This window comes from Pelophylax lessonae, assembly GCF_965119305.1.
Source record: "Pelophylax lessonae genome assembly, chromosome: 8".
Classification (NCBI taxonomy): Eukaryota; Metazoa; Chordata; class Amphibia; order Anura; family Ranidae; genus Pelophylax; species Pelophylax lessonae.
The window spans coordinates 274,893,780-274,912,060 of NC_138775.1; the positions used below are offsets into that span (position 1 = coordinate 274,893,780).

The 18,281-nt window shown below is 41.7% G+C and overlaps 1 protein-coding gene across 1 annotated transcript in view; it reads left to right on the forward strand.

The window, feature by feature from the left end:
• DNAI4 (dynein axonemal intermediate chain 4) overlaps window positions 1-18,281 on the forward strand; it is a 52,378-nt gene that overhangs the window by 21,031 nt on the left and 13,066 nt on the right. The window contains exons 6-11 of the mRNA XM_082265253.1: window positions 3,337-3,476; window positions 8,920-9,081; window positions 12,268-12,456; window positions 16,194-16,327; window positions 16,428-16,514; window positions 17,822-17,973. Of these exons, the coding sequence (XP_082121379.1) occupies window positions 3,337-3,476; window positions 8,920-9,081; window positions 12,268-12,456; window positions 16,194-16,327; window positions 16,428-16,514; window positions 17,822-17,973 (864 nt within the window). The remainder of the gene's footprint in view (window positions 1-3,336; window positions 3,477-8,919; window positions 9,082-12,267; window positions 12,457-16,193; window positions 16,328-16,427; window positions 16,515-17,821; window positions 17,974-18,281) is intronic.

Genomic DNA, 18,281 nt, shown 5'->3' on the forward strand with positions numbered 1-18,281 from the left:
TACATTTTCTCAATCAACATGAACTATCTTTAATCCTTAAAGCGGAGTTCCACCCTAAAATGCAAGTTCCGTCCATCTTCATGCCCGGGGTCACCTGAAAAACAAATGGATAATCGCAATTTTTTTTTTTTTTTTACATACCTTGTTTAGAAAATAATACACTTACCTTACTTCCTCTTCCTCCCCTCGGCGGCCACAGCGCGTCGTCACTTCCTGGCTTGCAATGATTCCTGGGAGCTGAACGTCATCGCTCCCAGGAATCAATGCGCCTGCATCGGCCCCGACGTCAGTTCCGGTGCAGGCGCCGTCATACCTTGCTAAACAGCTTCTTGGCATGCCCAGAAGCTGTGCAGGGATGACGCTGCAGCCCCGGAAGTGACGGTGGGGCCGGTGCAGTGCATCGTGGGACCGAAGAAGACAGAAGAGGACGCAGAAGAGGATCGCGCTGGCTTCAAGCTGCCCACACCTGAGATGGCAGCGCTGGACAAGACATTTTCAAGGTAAGTATTTCTTCTTGCAGGTAAGTGCAACCCGGGACAGTTCAGAGGCTATCCATTGTGGAATGCACTAGCCCTGACTGTCCCGGGGGTATTTTTATGTATTTTTATTTTTTTTTTTAGGTGGAACTCCGCTTTAAGCTGCCAGCATTAGTAAATAGATAAGAAGGTTTGTTATATTTACTTGTTTTAAACTTTTTTTTTTTTAGTTGCTTCCTGGTTTCTGGCCTAGGCCACAATGAGTCCCCGTTCACACTGGGGCGACCTGTGAGGTGACCTGGTCGCCTCACAGGTCGCCGTAGGTCGCCTTCCATAGGGAAGCTGCGGACCCGTTCTAATAGGAGCGACACAAGTCGCTCCGACTTAGAAAAAGGGTCCAGAGCTTCTTTGGGGCGACCCGGAGCGACCGTCATAGACTTCAATGTTATGAAGTCTGTGCCGGCCGCTCCGAGGTCACGGAGCGCTGCTCGCACCGCGACCTCGGAGGTCGCCTGGGGAAGTCGGATCGCCCCAGTGTGGACGGGGCCTTATGTGAGTCTTCATGGGCATGTTTTCTTTTATCTGGAGGAGATGCTTTCTTAGCTAAGTACACCCTCCTGCCTGGATGCCTGCCTGAGCTAAGGGCAGATGGATTCCAGCTACATGAATCATCTTCCCTTAAGCCCGGTACACACGATCAGATTATCGAACGATCTGTCGTCCGTTTTTTGTGGCATGCTAGTCTGATGTGGAAAGTGAAGGGATTATTTTCATACGAATTTTCCTTTATGACAGAATTCTACTTCAGAAGTGATGTCATGTGTTGGATTGTTTTGTATGTGTTCTTTCCTCTCTGAGCATGCCTAGTCTTGCTCTTAAGATTTTTTTCCGTCGAAAACTGTACTAATGAGACGAAAATCGGACGTTGTGTTGACTGATGATAAAAATTTTATAGCCTTCACATCAGGATTTTTTCGGCCGAAAAGTCGGAGTCGGCTGTCGAAAGCACCATACTAACAATCCGAAAATCGGCAGATTGGTCGTCGGACGAAAATTTCCCTTCAGATTTTCTTATCGTGTGTACGGGCCTTTACTCTAGGTGGCAGTGGCTAGGAATGCTAGGCTTGGGGGGGTTCAAAGTGATTTTCTAACAAAATAAAGCACAGAGACATGGATGAACGGGGGAGTTTCCTTTTCAAAATTAAAAATGAATTATTTATGCGGCAGAGCGGCCACGCTGTGCTGGATCACATACATGCACATGATCAAGCACTTCCAGATAGGAAGCACATGCTCACCCCACCCTGGCTTCGCTTTCATTAACTACAGCACAAGCTGATCAGCGAGTTAAGGCCAATGATTTATAGGCAGAACCCACTGATCGGCTGAGCGAATGACAGAAGAGAGCTCTGTGATTTGTTCAGATTAGCATTGGATGTTATGTTAACTTTTTGTTGCTACTACTGTATCTGGTTAATGTGATTATTTACATTGTAACGGCAGAATACATTTTGCCATAAATTTACGAAGAACTTTGATTTTTTTAAAAAAAATTATTAGATATGTTTATAGCAGAAAGTAAAAAAATATATAATTTTTTTTTTTTTTTACAAAATGTTCTGCCTTTTTTCATTTATATCACAAAAAAAAAAAAAAAACATTGATGATCAAATACCACCAAAAAAGAAAGCTCTATTTGTGTAAAAAAAGGATATAATAACTTAAGCTAGGCAGTAAAAAGTATCACCCAAAATACTCTGCATTGGTCTATGATTAGTACATTAACCACTTACCGACCGCCCCACGCAGATTAACTGCGGCGGGGCGGCTCGGCTACGCATAATCACGTAGATCTACGTGATTATGTGCATGTGGTCTCGGCGGCGTGTGATTAGACAAAGCGGGAGGCAGACCGCAGGAGGAGCAGGCGCAATCGCTGCCAGCCTCCCGCAATCTTCAGGGAAACTGACAGGAGAGACGCCTGCCTATGTAAACAAAGCAGGTGGCTCTCCTGTCAGACAGGCACAGTGAGATTGTGTGTCTCAGCTAAGCTGAAACCCCGAACTCTGTGTGCCTGTCACAGAGTCTTCCCACCTACAGTTAGTAAGCACAATTTAGGAGCACACTTAACCCCTTGATTACCCCCCAGTATTAAACCCCTTCTTTGCCAGTGTCATTTTTACAGTAACAGTGCATATTATTTAGCACTGATCACTGTATTGGTGTCACTGGTCCCCAAAAAGTGTCAGATTTGTCCACCGCAATGTCGCTGTCCCGCTAAAAATCGCTGATCGCCACCATTACTAAAAAAAAAACAACAAAAAAATAAAAAGTCCAAAAATCTATCCCATAGTTTGTAAACGGTATGACTTTTGCGCAAACCAATTAATATCCGCTTTTTGGGATTTTTTTATTACCAAAAATATGTAGCAGAATATAAATTGGCCTAAACTGATAAAAAAATTTGATTTAAAAAAAAAAAAAATTATTGGGAATGTTTTATAGCAGAAAGTAAAAAATATTGTTTTTTTGTTTCAAAATTGTCGCTCTTTTTTTATTTATAGCGCAAAATCTAAAAACCGCACAGGTGATCAGATACCACCAAAGAAAGCTCTATTTGTGGGGAAAAAAGGACATCAATTGTATTTGGGTACAGCGTCGCACGACCGCGCAATTGTTAAAGCAATGCAGTGCCAAATCGCAAAAAATGACCTGGTCATTAAGGGGGTAAACCTTCCGGGGCTGAAGTGGTTAAAAAACTCTACTACAGATCCATGAATGGAATTATACTAAAACTACAGATTCTGAGATTGGGGTCCTTGAGCTACCATATAGGTGACATTTCTTTATATTTTTTTAGCGTACGGAACCAAGCCTACACAGAGCTCTGCAAAAGCAGAGCAGGAAACGATCGATATGCAGAGAGAGCCATGCAAACTTTTAACGAGGCACCGAAGAGTAAGGAGGTTCAGTGTGAGAGCATTATCCACCAAGACGCAAGTAAGGGTCTGCTTGTATCAGACTAGCTAAAATGAACTAGATGAAATTCTTGTAGACTGCATTATGGAACTTCACTCCTTCAATCAACATTGACTATTTTTACTCCTTATTCTGCTGGCATTAGTAAATAAATAGGAAAGTATATCATATTTACTTGTTTTAAACTTTTTTTTTTACATTTCTTTAGTTACTTCCAGGTTTTCATACCTAGGCAAATGATGTCATACATCCCAGGAGCCTTCAGGAGAGGAGGGAGGGTTCTCAGCTCAGCCTATGCCTGAGCTAAGGGCAGATGGATTCCAGGAAGTAAATGATACATGAATCATCTGCCCTAACTCAAGATGGCCACCCACGACCAGAAATGCTAGGGGGTGTTTTTTAAAAGGATTTCTCAGCAAAATAAAGCATGGGGACATGGAGGGATGGGGGAGATTGCTTTGAATATTACAAATGAGTTAAATAGCATTTTTGGTTTGTGGTGATCAGAAGCAGTGCAGTTCCACTTTAATTCATATTCTGAAAGGGTATTTAAAGCGGAGTTCCACCCAAAAGTGGAACTTCCGCTTTAGGTATTCTAACCCCCTGACATGCCACATTTGTCATGTCATTTTTTTGGGGGGGGGGGGAGCGGGTACCTAGTTTTGACAGGTACCCGCTCCCACTTCCGCTCATAGTGCAACGGCGCCCTGAACGGAAGTTCTCCTCTCCCCCTCCCTCCCTGCAATCTTCTGGGACATGTCAGAGGTCCCAGAAGATTGCCAGCCAATCAAGACGCGCAGCGCGACTCGCGCATGCGCAGTGGGTACCCGGCTGTGAAGCCGCAAACTGTCACAGCCGGGTGCCCACAGCAGTGATGCCGGCGCCGCCGAGACCAGAGGGAGAGGATCGAGGCTTCGGGCGGCCGCATCGCTGGACCGTTGGACAGGTGAGTGAAATGGCTGGAACTCCACTTTAAAGACTAAAAATATATATGTAAATGTCATGATTTGGAGCAAATATGTTGGTAAAATAAATATGCAAATAATATCCTCCCTGCAAAGGAGAAGAATACAAACCACTGCTTGAAGAATATTCAGAATCTGACATTTCTGGAAGCATCAGATTTCTGGTCCCCTGCTTAGGTCTATGGTTCGATCCACCAGCCAATACATCAGTACTGTGCCCTGTAGTGACATAGGAGCCAGTGGAAGGAACCACAGAGTGCAGTGGGGGGACTAGAAATCTGACATTTTTAGAAATGTCATATTCTGAGGATTTTTTGAACAGTTTCTCTTTATTACATCACAGATTGAGGGAGGGCAACAAGAAAGGTATTCACTATCTTCTTTGCAAGGAAGACGTCATGTTATATATTTATTTTAGCAACAGTTGCTTTAAGTGATCCTGTGCTTTTTCTAACAATTTCTCTTTAGTGTCGTGCCCTGCAGCTGCCTATACATTAAAGAGGAGTTCCACCCAAAAGTGGAACTTCCGCTTTAAATACTGCTGACCCCCTGACATGCCACGTTTGGCATGTCATTTTTTGGGGGTGGAGCAGGTACCTAGATTTGACAGGTACCCACTCCCACTTCTGGTCGGCCACCTAGTTCTCCTCTCCCCCTCCCTTCCTGCAATCATCTGGGACACGTCACAGGTCCCAGAACATTTCCCGGCCATTCACAACGCGCAGCGCGACTCGCACATGCGCAGTGCGCACCCGGCTGTGAAGCCACAAGCTGAGATGTCGGCGCTGCCGAGAGGAGGGAGAGGTTCGAGGCTTCTGGCGGCTGCATCGCTAGATCCTGGGACAGGTGGGTGTACACTTTTTTTGTAGCTGCTGACTTTTAATAAACACAAAAATGAGTGGAACCCCGCTTTAAGTACAACCAAAGGCAAAGCTCTTTTTTTTTATTTGGATACAGTGTAAAGGGATTAGAATGCTTGTCCATTTTCATTGCGGTTTGTGTCCCTGTTGAGGAGATTCACCCTCTCTATTTGTACTGTTTACCATTATCATCGAAAGTGAAAGTAAAAGAAAATCCAAAATTTTGGGTTGTCCCAAAAAGGTAATAGAGGGGAAATCTTCCAATGGGGACACTAGTTTGGTGACCTGGGGGTCCCCAAGGAATTCCCTTAATTTGCAGGGATTTCCTCTCACTTCCTGTTTGGCTATTTGACAGGAAGTGAACGGAAATCTCCCCAATAGGACAATGATTTTTCAAAAACAAAATTTGACAGGTTTTTTAACCCTCCCTTACTCTATCCAAAATTAAAAAAAAAAAAATGTTTTGCCTATAGTTCTACTTTAACCTCCCTGGCGGTATGATTCTGTCAGGAATTCTGTACCAAAAGCGGTACAATTTTTTTCATGGAAATTTGGCGTTATGTATTATAGGCCTACAGTTCTTAGTAATTACTGACTTAAACCTGACCAAAACAAGAGTCTAGTAGACATCCCAGATGTGATAAATTTGAAACACAAACGCATGAATTATAATCGAATCAATAATATCATTTTATTATATAATATATATAATAAAATTATATTATTGATTAGATTATAATTCATGCGTTATATATTATATATATATATATATATATATATATGTGTGTATATATATATATATATATATATACATACACACACACATATATATATATTATATAATGCATGAATTATAATCGAATCAATAATATAATTTTATATATATATATATATATATATATATATATATATACGTGTGTGTATATAGGTATATATATATATATATATATATATATATATATATATATATACATATATGTGTGTGTGTGCATATATATATATATATATATATATATATATATATATATATATATATAATATATATATATATATATATATATATATATATATATATATATATATATATATATATATATATATATAAAATATAAAATGTGTTATGTGTTTGTGTTTTGTGCAACGTTTTTTTTATTTCCCTCCCTAGTTCCGCTCCCATGCAGCATTGCTGCTGCAGGGACCGGAACTAGGAAGTCATCTGACCGACGGACGAGAGGCGGGGATCTCGGCTGGCGGTCACAGCAATGAGAGATCATCGCTGGATCGCCAGGAGAAGGTAAGAGACACCGCTGCGCTCTCTGCACATCTACCCCGAGCGTGACTCGGGGATACCGATCCTAACCTAAAAAATCCACCCCGAGTCACGCTTGGGATTACCGCCAGGGAGGTTAACTTAACTCCCATTTGTGCACTTCATTCCTATGGGGGAGTGAGGAGAGCAGGCCCAGCTTAAGGCCGGGTTCACAAATGTGCGGCCACAATTCACGAGTGGGGGTCCAGTGCAGTGCATTTCTTCAGGTCCGAATGTTTGCCTGAATTTGCACCTGAATCGGACCCAAAGACACACAGGCCATTCTGCAATCCGGACTGTGGCCGCCCCAGATCTGTGTGAACCAGCTCCATTGAGAGCCGGTCACACATTCGCCTGTCATGCGAATTGGATTTGGGTTTCCCCGCATCCAAATGCGAATTGGATGCAGGGAAACCCAAATCCAATTCGCATTTATGCAAACCCATCCTAAAGCAGAACTTAGTTAAAAAAGGCCCCCACAGCTCTCACCATATTGCGTAATTATAATGATTGCACATTATGGCAGATTTCCTCCATCGATCCAATGTCCATGCTGCACCATATCACACCATTGCCAGGGCTTCCATCTTCTTCCAGACTTTCTTTGGGTTCAGAGTCTTTGGCTGGATGATGAAAGTCAAGCACAGAAGACATTAGTCCTGGCATCCATTGCATGCCGAGGTTATATACAGAGTTGTGCATGCGTGGCTTGTGTATAATGAGAAAAAAAATGATTCTAGCAGGAAGGGAAGACGTATTTATGGCAGAGGATACATACACTTGTTGTTAAAAACCAACCTATTAGCATATTGATAAAAAGTAAAACATTTACATTCTTCAGAGCTTACACAGAGCTCCCTGTCCCCATATGGCATCAGGCACCAGGACTTAGAAGAAAAGACTTAGAAGAAAAGAGAGTGAATTAAATGCACCCAGAAGTTCCGGGTATGTCACTTTGCATGCACAGGCGAATGGAACAGCAGGGGGAGCAAAGAAAGCTGCAGAGGCTCCTAATAAAGTGAAAAGAGGATTTTTTTTTCTTTGTCGTAATAAAGTGAACCTGTTTCTTTTCCCTGGGCAAATAGAGGTTCACGTACAATGCAGCCATAGCAAAAAAATAAATAAATAAAAATAATTAAAAAAAAGGACTACTTGTGTATGTAAATTTTTGAGTTATGGAAATCTTTCCAGAGAAAAACTGGGAGTCAGCTATTGCTGACCTCTTTCTATTAATTCTAGTTGCTTGGCTGGTATCCTATGCCTGGCTTTGGGATTTTTGGAGTCACTGACCAAGAATTAATATGCTGATTAGAAAAGTTTGAAAAAAGACAGACATTGGGTTGATTAAAGCCTCGTACACACGCAACGATTGTTGGCCGTGAATTTTCGGCCAACGTCCGATCAGCCGATTGTCGGCTTGTTAGTATGATGCTTCCGACAACCGACTGTGACTTTTCGGCCGAACAAAATCTGGTGTGCATGCTATAAAATTTTTGTTGGCCGTCACCAGAACGGCCGATTGTTCTTCAGTCAGTACAGATTTCGGCAGACAAAAATGTGATGAGCAAGACTGGGCATGCTCAGAGAAGAAAAAACACACGAAAAGTAAACCATCACATGACATCACTTCTGCAGTTGGTTGTTGTTGGCCGACAAAATTTGTGTGCAGTCTAGAGCATATTTCAACCAACACAACAACACTGGACAAAAGACGGCCGATCGGTTGGCCAACAATCGTTAAGTGTGTACGAGGCATTACACTGTGGACGGCACAGTGGTGTAGTGGTTAGCACTTTCACCTAGCAGCAAGAGGGTCGCTGGTTCGAATCCCAACCACGACACTACCTGCCTGGAGTTTGCATGTTCTCTCTGTGCCTGCGTGGGTTTCCTCCGGGTACTCCGGTTTCCTCCCCCACTCCAAAGACATGCTGGTAGGTTAATTGGATCCTGTATATAATAAATTGGCCCTACTATGTGTATGTATGTATGTGAGTTAGGGACCTTAGATTGTAAGCTCCTTGAGGGCAGGGACTGATGTGAATGTGCAATGTATATGTAAAGCGCTGCGTAAATTGACAGCGCTATATAAGTACCTGAAATAAAATACTTGTTGCGTGTGTACGAGGCTCCTCTGCATGGTAGCCAATCAACTTCTAACTCCAGCTTGTTTAATTAAGCTTTGACAAAAAAAAAAAAACCCTGGAATCTGATTGGTTTCTATGCAGAGTTGCACCAGATTTTGCACTCTCCAGTTTTAGTAAATCAACCCTATTGTCTTTATTATTGTTAAAACATGTTTGGCTAGTGATACTTGTTTGCTATATTTGTAGGTGTCATGGCATCAGTATGGGACCTGTATGACTCATTTCTTGCACCGGACCAGCCACAGGTGGAAGCTGCAGTGCAGACAGTCAGCCGATCAGAGAGTGTGGCCAGCAACAAATCCAGCATGAGTCAAAGAAATGTATCTGTGATGTCTGTGGATGTGATGGGTATGTTATATTCCAGGCTTTTACTATGCACAGTGAAATTATCTCTGCCACCATTAGCATCACAAGGTTCCTTTGCCAAAAACTGGCAATTTTTTGTTTGTGTGCGGATTACTGGTTTGTTAGTTATGCCCTTCGTGTGATGCCATTTATCCAGAGCATAAGCAGGCTCAGGATTTAACCACTTAAGCCCCGGAAGATTTTACCCCCTTCCTGACCAGGAGGGGGTATTTTGCGATTCGGCACTGCGTGACTTTAACGGACAATTGCGCGGTCGTGCAACGCTGTACCCAAAATTGACGTCCTTTTTTCCCCACAAACAGAGCTTTCTTTTGGTGGTATTTGATCACCTGTGCGATTTTTTGATCATGCACTATAAACAAAAAAAGAGCGACAATTTTGCAAAAAATAACAATATTTTTCACATTTTTTTATATGAAATTCCCCAAAAAAATGTAAAAATCTAAATTTTTTACCATTTTAGGCCAATTTGTTTTCTGCTACATATGTTTGGTAAAAAAAATCGCAATAAGCGTATTTTGATTGGTTTGTGCAAAAGTTATTGCGTTTACTAACTAAGGGAAAGATTTTTGTCATTTTTATTGTTTTTTTTTTTAATGAGTAATGGCGGCGATCTGCAATTTTGTTTGCGGGACTGCGACATTGCGGTGGACAGATCATTGACTGACATTTTTGACACTTTTGGGGGTACCAGTGACATTACTACAGTAATCAGTGCTATACATATGCACTGTTACTGTAAAAATGACACTGGCAGGGAAGGGGTTAACTTTATTGGAGAAGGAGGGGGTTAAGTGTGCCCCTTCTAACTGTTATGGGATGTGGCTGTTTGTGTAACTACAGAGATATACGATCCTGCATAGCAGGACTGTATGATCTCTGCACTTACTCAGGGGAGAATGACAGGCGGCTTTCGATCGCGAGTGACCGGCGGACATATCCGGCGCTCGCCCCCTATTGGCTCGCAGGCGAGTGACGTACCCATACGTCACTGTGCCTGCACGGGGCAAGCTGTTAAAGTGTTCCTAAACCCTCAACAGTAAAATCTGTCTGTATACGCAGAATAGCATGCTTGGTATACTCACTGTGGAACTTAAGTAATTAATCCTCTGCCTTGTGTAAAAAGGCTGTGTGTTCCTGTATGCACCCCCTCCTGCACGGTCACTCTGGACAAGTCCAGATAAGACACAGTAAGTGTAGTTCAGCTGCACATGCTCAGTTTGGTCTCTATTGTATTTGAGGACATTTCCTGGTTTTAGCTGAGCTATTCAGGTCACATGGTATTATCATCACACATTTGTGCGTTTATTCAGATCCTAAATGACAGCCCAGTCCCTCCCTCCTCCTCCATGCCCAGTAACTAAAAAATAACACAGTGGGTGGGATGTCACATCTTGATTGAAGGATGCTCCGCCTCCCATAAAAGCATGAGGACACAGGCTATAGTGGATATAAGAGGTAGTGATTCCATAAAGTAGATAACACCCCTGTACTGTACATTTTTTTGCAGTGTTCTTTTTTGACTTCTCAACAACATCAGTTACAGCCTGCAGAAGTGCATATTGAGGTCATAGAGATTTTTAAACTTTTAAAAATACATTTATTTCCCAATTTCTAAATTCATAAATAATACAGATCATGCCAAAAATGTGTTTTTTTTTAATCTAATACTTGTGATCCTTCTTTCTCTCTTTCTGTGCCTTTCCTCTTTTTCTCTCTCTCTCTCCCCTGTCATTCTCTACCCACCTGGCAACTAACACCTCACCCCCTGCCATCCTCATCTTCATCACACCTGGCAACCCACTGATACTTTGCTAACACCCCACCCCCTGTCATCATCATCCTCATTTTCATTATACCTGACAACCCACTGATACTTTACTAACACCCCACCCCCTGTCATCATCATCCTCATCTTCATTACACCTGACAACCCACTGATACCTTGCTAACACCCCACCCCCTGTCATTCTCATCCTCATCTTCATCTCACCTGGCAACCCACTGCAACCTTCCTAACTCTGCACACGATGCCTCCCCAGGTGAATGATTACGTGTTACTAAACCCACAACAGTAAAAGCAGTCTGCATATACAGTGAGGCATGCTTATTATACCCCTTAGTGTGGATCCTAAGGGGTTAATCCTCGGCATTGTGTAAAAAGGCTGTTGGATCCTGTCTTCTCTGATCATCTCCTCCTTCCACAGACTCCAAAAAATAACCTAATATTTACAGAGTCTATAGAGTTAGGCTGCTCAGTTTGGTGTGTATAGCTAGAGAGTTTTTTTTCCTTTGGAGAGTACTTGTGATCAGCACAGGGCCAATCAGCATTTTCCAGACATGTTCAGACAGAGAATCAAGGGTCTTGAAGCCTGATAGGACAATCGTGGGAGAAATGAAAACTCCTCCTACAAACTACCAGCACTCACTGATACAAGTTACAAGATTGCTCTAATTGCTATATACAGCTGATGAAAAAAGGTATTTATCAGTTTATATTTATTAAAATGATTGGATTTCCATGTTCTGTGTACTGTAGGAGACCAGATTTAGTGAATGCAGGATCTGGGTTTAGTAACAATTTAAGTTCTGGCCTCACATTAAAGTGAAACCTGAGTCAGAAAATGAAGTCCTGCTAGATCACTTAGGCTGGCCCCTTTTTTCAGATATAGCTGTGTAAAACATTTAAAATAAGTGCCTATACTGTTTAAAATACAGTAATACACTGTCTCACCCTGCTCTGCACATGCTCAGTTGCTCTCCATTTTTGTCACTGTGCCGAAAATCAGAGTCACCAGAGGCCAATCCGCTGGCAACCTAAAGACTTAGTGCTTACAGCCTCCAGCAAAAAGAAACCGGAACAAAGCACACACTTATTTTGGTAGCATAATTATTAATGCAGAATGTATGTTCCTTGCTAAAAAACATTATTTTTTATCAAGTTGTTATGGGTAAAGTTCCACTTTAAAGTTCAATAATGAGGACAGGTGTGCACAGTAGAGAACTGCGGTGCTCAATAAGGACCAGCAGATGGCAATGATTCAAGGCTGATCATTATATTTGTATTTTTGTGAATATGAGATTTTGGTTTTCAAATGTAGTTTTTTCCTGCCGTGTAACTTTGCCGTGTAATTTTCAAGTGATGTGGATTGTTTTTCAATTTTTCAGATATGAGTACCATCACAGATTTGGACAGGCTTTCTGTTTCTTGGGTAACTGAGGAGAATGAGCCAGATGCAGACGTAATCCTAAAATCAGAGAAGTTTCAGCAAGATTTGTTCTTCATGGAGAGAGTGGTGGTAGAGAACATATGCCAACCAAAGCTTGCAGCTTACCGGCAGTTACCTGTGATCATAGGTGTGTTTATTCTGCCAGAATTTGTCATTCTTTTATCCTGAGATGTTCCTCAAAGATACCCATCACTGTAACCTGATTGGAGGCTGTAGGCAACAGCTTGACTTCACTTCCAGGTGTCATTGATCCAATCATCTAAGAATAGTCTGGCATATTAATGCAGCTTGCCTCAATCCCACATTACACCTCTCTGCATTCTGTGGCAGCTTCAAGCCGTGAGCACACAAAAGGTCAGTCCACTCATTAAGAGTCAGTTTCAGGTCTGCCAGGCTAACTCTTATTTGTCCAGAAAACCAAAATTTCACATAGGGGTTGTAATGAGACCCTTGCTCGCTCGCTTCCGCTCTCCCGACACTCCTCTGTTTCTAGTGAGTCAGCTTGCAGATCGCAACGTCTGATGGTTCGGTCAACCAAGGCTCCAGGATCCGAACTACAGCTATGTGCCGTTCGGAATCCATTAGAACAAACACCAGGCAGGCTGTACGTAAGTTCAAACAGGAAGACCATTTATTGGAAGCACACAGCACACTTTTATACAGAATTTGGAACATCCTGCCCCCAACAACCTCTTTCCCATTGGTCAATTGCACAGTACATGCCATTCTCCTTCAGGTCCTCCTTAGCCATGCAAATGAGGACTTGAAAATTAGTCAGCAGGGATTGGTCAGATAGCTTGATAAGAAGGACTGTTATGTGTAATGAAACAGAAGCCCCCAGGGGACAATCAATGTACTCAATAGCCAGACACGGAACAATGGGAGGTCATCAGCACTCAGCATACACTTACACTTTGTTCACAAAGCCACAGACTAAAATCATGTATCAGAACAGAACATTCTTTCACGTAGAGAGAGCTTGTCATGTACTTGGTTGACTTGACAAGAGGGCTTCTCCTACTTCTTCAGTCCAAAATCCCCTGGAAGTGAACCAGGGTGTAGCAAGACAAGTAGTGACCTCAGTGCCTGCAGTAAATCCAGATACAGCGGTTGGTCAAAAGGACAGTATGGGGTTTTCTGGATTTCTGAAGATGCTCAGACCAAATCTAGCAAAGAAAGAATGCAGGTAGGGCACTGGAACCCACAGTTGCAGGAACCAGAGAAATCAGGACAATCAAATGTTAGCGGGGTCAATGTCTAGGCCCAGGTCAATACCAGACAGGAAGTAAAGGTACAAAAGCAGCAGGCGGAAGGCGAAGTCAGGACATGAGCTGACGAGGTCAGTAGTGATAGATGAAATTATCACGAAGTCAGGAGGCAAGCAAGGTCAAATACAAGAAAGCAGAAGCTGGTGATCATTCAGTAACTTTTCTTCAGTGTGCTGTGCTTTAAATCAGGTAGTTGGTGCCAAAGCCAGTGTCAGACATGCATGCTTATTCATAGTAGCACACATTAGCGTGAGCACGCACATGAATGCACACACTAGTGTGCATTGCTGTAACCCTACGTATTGGGCCACGGGCTGTGGAAAAATCTTTGGGCGTGGCCATGCACTCAATCTTCCTGATATAAATCAACCTTTAAACCTCCACCTGTTCCTGGCATGGTGTTGGCCAAGGAACACACCCACTCTTTCTCTGACCAAACTCCACAACCGTACAATAGTAGAAACCCGGCACTGCCAACCAAATATATCTCTCTTTGGAGCCTTTAACAAAAGAAGTCACACTCTCTGGAAGGTAGACCCTTTCCTGGACCATCCTCTGGGCCACCTGGGGCTGTTTTTCCCAGTTTATAAACAGCTTCATATTTTATGCCCAGACCTCACTGTCATCCAGTGCTTCTGCAGTAAGTCTTGGGCCTTTACATGCCAATTTTAATGATTTGAAGATGGAACCCTGAAGAAAAGTTCTTGATGTAGGAATACAGGACAACAGATTGGTCAAGATGTATCAAGGCAATAGATGCTTACACGTCAGGTTCTCCTTTCTCCCTACTACTCAAGCATACATATAGTCAACTAAGATCCTTTAAATACAATCCACCCAGCTCTTGTAAAGTCAGAGAAGGTAATAGAGGACATGAAAAACCTTGGCAAGAGAAACTACTGTTCAAGGATGCCACACAGATCTGTAATCTGACAAGCATTTTGCCTCAAGATCTCGGAACGGGGAGGATCCACCAATCAATGGCTTTGTCCAAACTATGATTCTTCCCTTCAGCAGAAACTATGTGATCAACCACAGTGGGGTCCCAGATTGGTTGCTTATGTGGGTTTGTGTTTTTAATTACTTTTTACAACTTTGAATTTGTTTACCCAAATCTATTTGATTGTGTATAGAGTATAGGGAGAGATATAGGGAGATTTTCTCTTCTGAGTAGGAAAAGGTTTAACGCCTCTGCCACTTCCTGTCACCACTTGTCAGAGAAATAAGCAGTTAAAATGCCCCTAACAGACACAGAAGACAATAAGAACATAGCAGATATTTTAACTTTTCACAAAATTATTCAAAAAAAAAAGTTTTAGGTATACTGTTTTAAAGAAGCAGGGTGGGTCGTAGCCCACAGCTGGAGTGTGCCTTGTTGAGTGACAACCACTGTATACAGGCCATGGTTTAGCAACGTTGCCACCTGATTCCAAGATGTTCCTGGGGCCAGAGTTGCTGCTCCATATTGACAGAGGTTAGAGAACTAAAAAGGAAAAAGACTTGCCATTCATTATAAAATATGGAAAAGGTGAGACATCTTTTTTATTTTTTGGTAATTATTGTTTATATACACTTTAAGGTACCATATCTAGGCCAACATAGAGATTATAAAAGTGGAAAGCCTCTGTAGATAGATACAAGACACAATCCCAGGATTGAAAACCACTTTTGTAAAATAAAAAAGTTTCCAATTTACCCGTTGCAATATCCGAATATGGGGATTTTTTAATGCCAACAAAACCAGTGTTGGCTTGGCCGCCATTTTATGCGGAGGTTACAGTTTACTGTTATGATGCCGGGAAGCGGGGACACCACTGATATATGACAGGGGATTATTCACTATTTACAACCCTCAGTTTGTGAGGTTGCCCTTCTTCCATATTGAGTGGTGGTCCCAAAATAAGTTTTGGGTACTCCTGTTCATCATCATTTAATAATCCTAGGGTTATGTTCAACTTTTATGCAAGTCTAAAGAAGTGCTTATATTGATATTTGGCATGAGTCTTGATGTACTATATTATTTAGTTATTGTACCTTATTATCAGTCCTATGATTTTGAGATCTTCATTTAGATCAGGGGTGTCCAAACTATGGCCCTCCAGCTGTTCAGGAACTACAATTCCCATCATGTCTAGTTATGTCAGTAAATGTCAGAGATTTACAATGCCTCATGGGAAGTGTAGTTCCGCAACAGCTAGAGGGCTATAGTTTGGACACCCCTGATTTAGATTGTCTGTTACTCACCACATCCTAAGACATCACAAGTAAGTGAATTCTGAGGAAGCAATTTGTTTGCAAAATGCGTCAATACACTAAGATTTGGAATTTGTATTATATAATGGACTCGGTGATTCTATTGGCTATAGTCTTTTAACTGTGTTGCATTTTAATGTATACATAAAATTGTATTTGAGTTTAATGGACACTGGTTTTGTTTGCACATAAAAAATTCCCATATTCCAATCTTCCAATGGGTAAATTGGAAACTTTTTCTTTCATAAAAATTCTTATCTAGGCCAAGACTGTCAAACTTCTCACCTGTCTCATTGCAACAACTATTCCTAACAATGTTTGAAATATGCCCTATATTTTACAGATCCGGACACTACCAGTGACACAGAAGTCATAACAAAGGTGACATCTCCCAGTTTAGATCGACTGTGGTCTTTTGTGTGTGACAAAACGAAGGGACACAACGTCAGCAGCACATCATGGAATAAGAAAAACCTGGTTAGTAGAAACACCATTATGCTTATATACTAGCTGTGTCGTACATTCTAAAACTTCTACATCTTTGTTCCTTCATTTATCTATTTATTTGACCTTTCAGGATCTCCTGGCTGTTGGCTATGGGCAGTTTGGCTTCAAAGAACAAAAAGGAGGATTGGCTTGTTGCTGGTCACTAAAGAACACAACAGTAAGAACGAAATAATTCAATCTTATTGTTTACTCCAGATGAGTGCAATCCACTCCTTTATACCAGGGATCTCCAAATTTCAGCCCTCCAGCTGTTCTGGAACTACACGTCCCATGAGGCATTGTAAAACTCTGATATTCACAGACATGACACTGATGTGAGAATTGTAGTTCCTGAACAACTGAAGGGCCATAGTTTGAAGATCCCTGCTTTATACCTTTGGTGTATGAGGAGCATTTTACCTGCAGAGACACCAGCAATGGCAGTCGCTCTTATACACCCTGCAGAAAGACAACATGGAAACTTAGTTTATTTGCTGCAGTTAAAGGGAATGTATACTGGTTTTATATATATTATCTTTATTTTTTATTAATATGTTGTCTATAAATATTTTTGAGTAATTTTCTGCCAGCAGTTGGATTGCTGAGATTATTTTTGCATAATTGCTTGTCTGTCCTTATCCGCTCTGCTAAAATAAGCCTGTTCATTACAGACCTCTATAGCTCAAGATAACATTTTCACACACACACTTGTGAGAAGTAATCTTTTGCCTCCTGAACGTTACATTTTAAAAGGAATTTCACACCTAATTAATAATGATAGCAGATATGAGTGCAACATGAAGCCAGTAAATGGCTTTCATCAGTTTTAGGAGGCAACTTCGCTGAGGAAAGTAGAAAGCAAAAGCCAAAGTAAAGCGAATAGCACAGAAGATCTTTTAGTGAAATAATTTTTATTGAGTTTTATAAAAGGAACAAGTCAAAGTGTACAAACAGTGGTTCATTCATACAAGAAAACTGATAGATCAACAAATGCCAGATAAAGTCATTAATACAACTTACATCGCTGCTAAAGAATGAAATTAGTGGGGCCGCTTTTCAGCACAGAAGATCTTTTAATAAAACAAATATAAAAGAGTGATATTGCACCTACAAAAGTCTATTTGCGTCATGCAAATCACTTTATCATGAATAGATGCTCCTAGATGTCAAGTGAGCACTCTATCCTCTACTAGTCGGCTGAAGGGGAGCACTGTAAACTGGAACACAGCTTCATACAGTAAATGCTTTGTGATGATGACCTACTATTGGGTGTATCAGTAAGCTCTCCTGCCAGTATGGACACTTTCAGGGTCTGTACAACTTTCCCAGTTGCCAGGCCTGAACACTGCTATGTGAGGGGGGGCAGTACCTTGCTGGGGATAATGGGCTTGGTCACTTTTCCCTGAATTAGCAGGTTACAGTGTCTCTTTGGGTGCAGTATTTTTGTCATGTGTTCTTATTAGTCATTGCTTTTTTTTTTTTAAGTGGCCAGAGAGGATATTCCACTGTGAAAGTGGGGTCACAGCCGTGGATTTTTCAGCAGCCTCTCCAAATCTTCTGGCTGTTGGGATGTATGATGGCACAGTGGCAATTTACAATGTACAGAACAAAGATGACGTCCCCGTACTAGACAGCAGGTATGGTAGAATGTCTGTATAGAAAGAGGGACTGTAGATTTTTTTATTGAGCTCAATTCAAATTATCTTAGAAGTGATGTACTGTATGATGTGTAATAATATGTGTATTAGGAATATCCATATTTGTTCATTACCTATGCAGGCTCTGCTTACTGCTTGTGCCATGTTGATCCTTTCTCACCAGTGAAAGCCTACCAGACAGGGTCATTTTTATTGCAAATAATGTTGTTTCAGCAGTCTTTAGTTGCATGAAATATTCACAATCCTGCTGGTAACTAGCGATCATGTGACCTGGGCCAGCCTTTTGC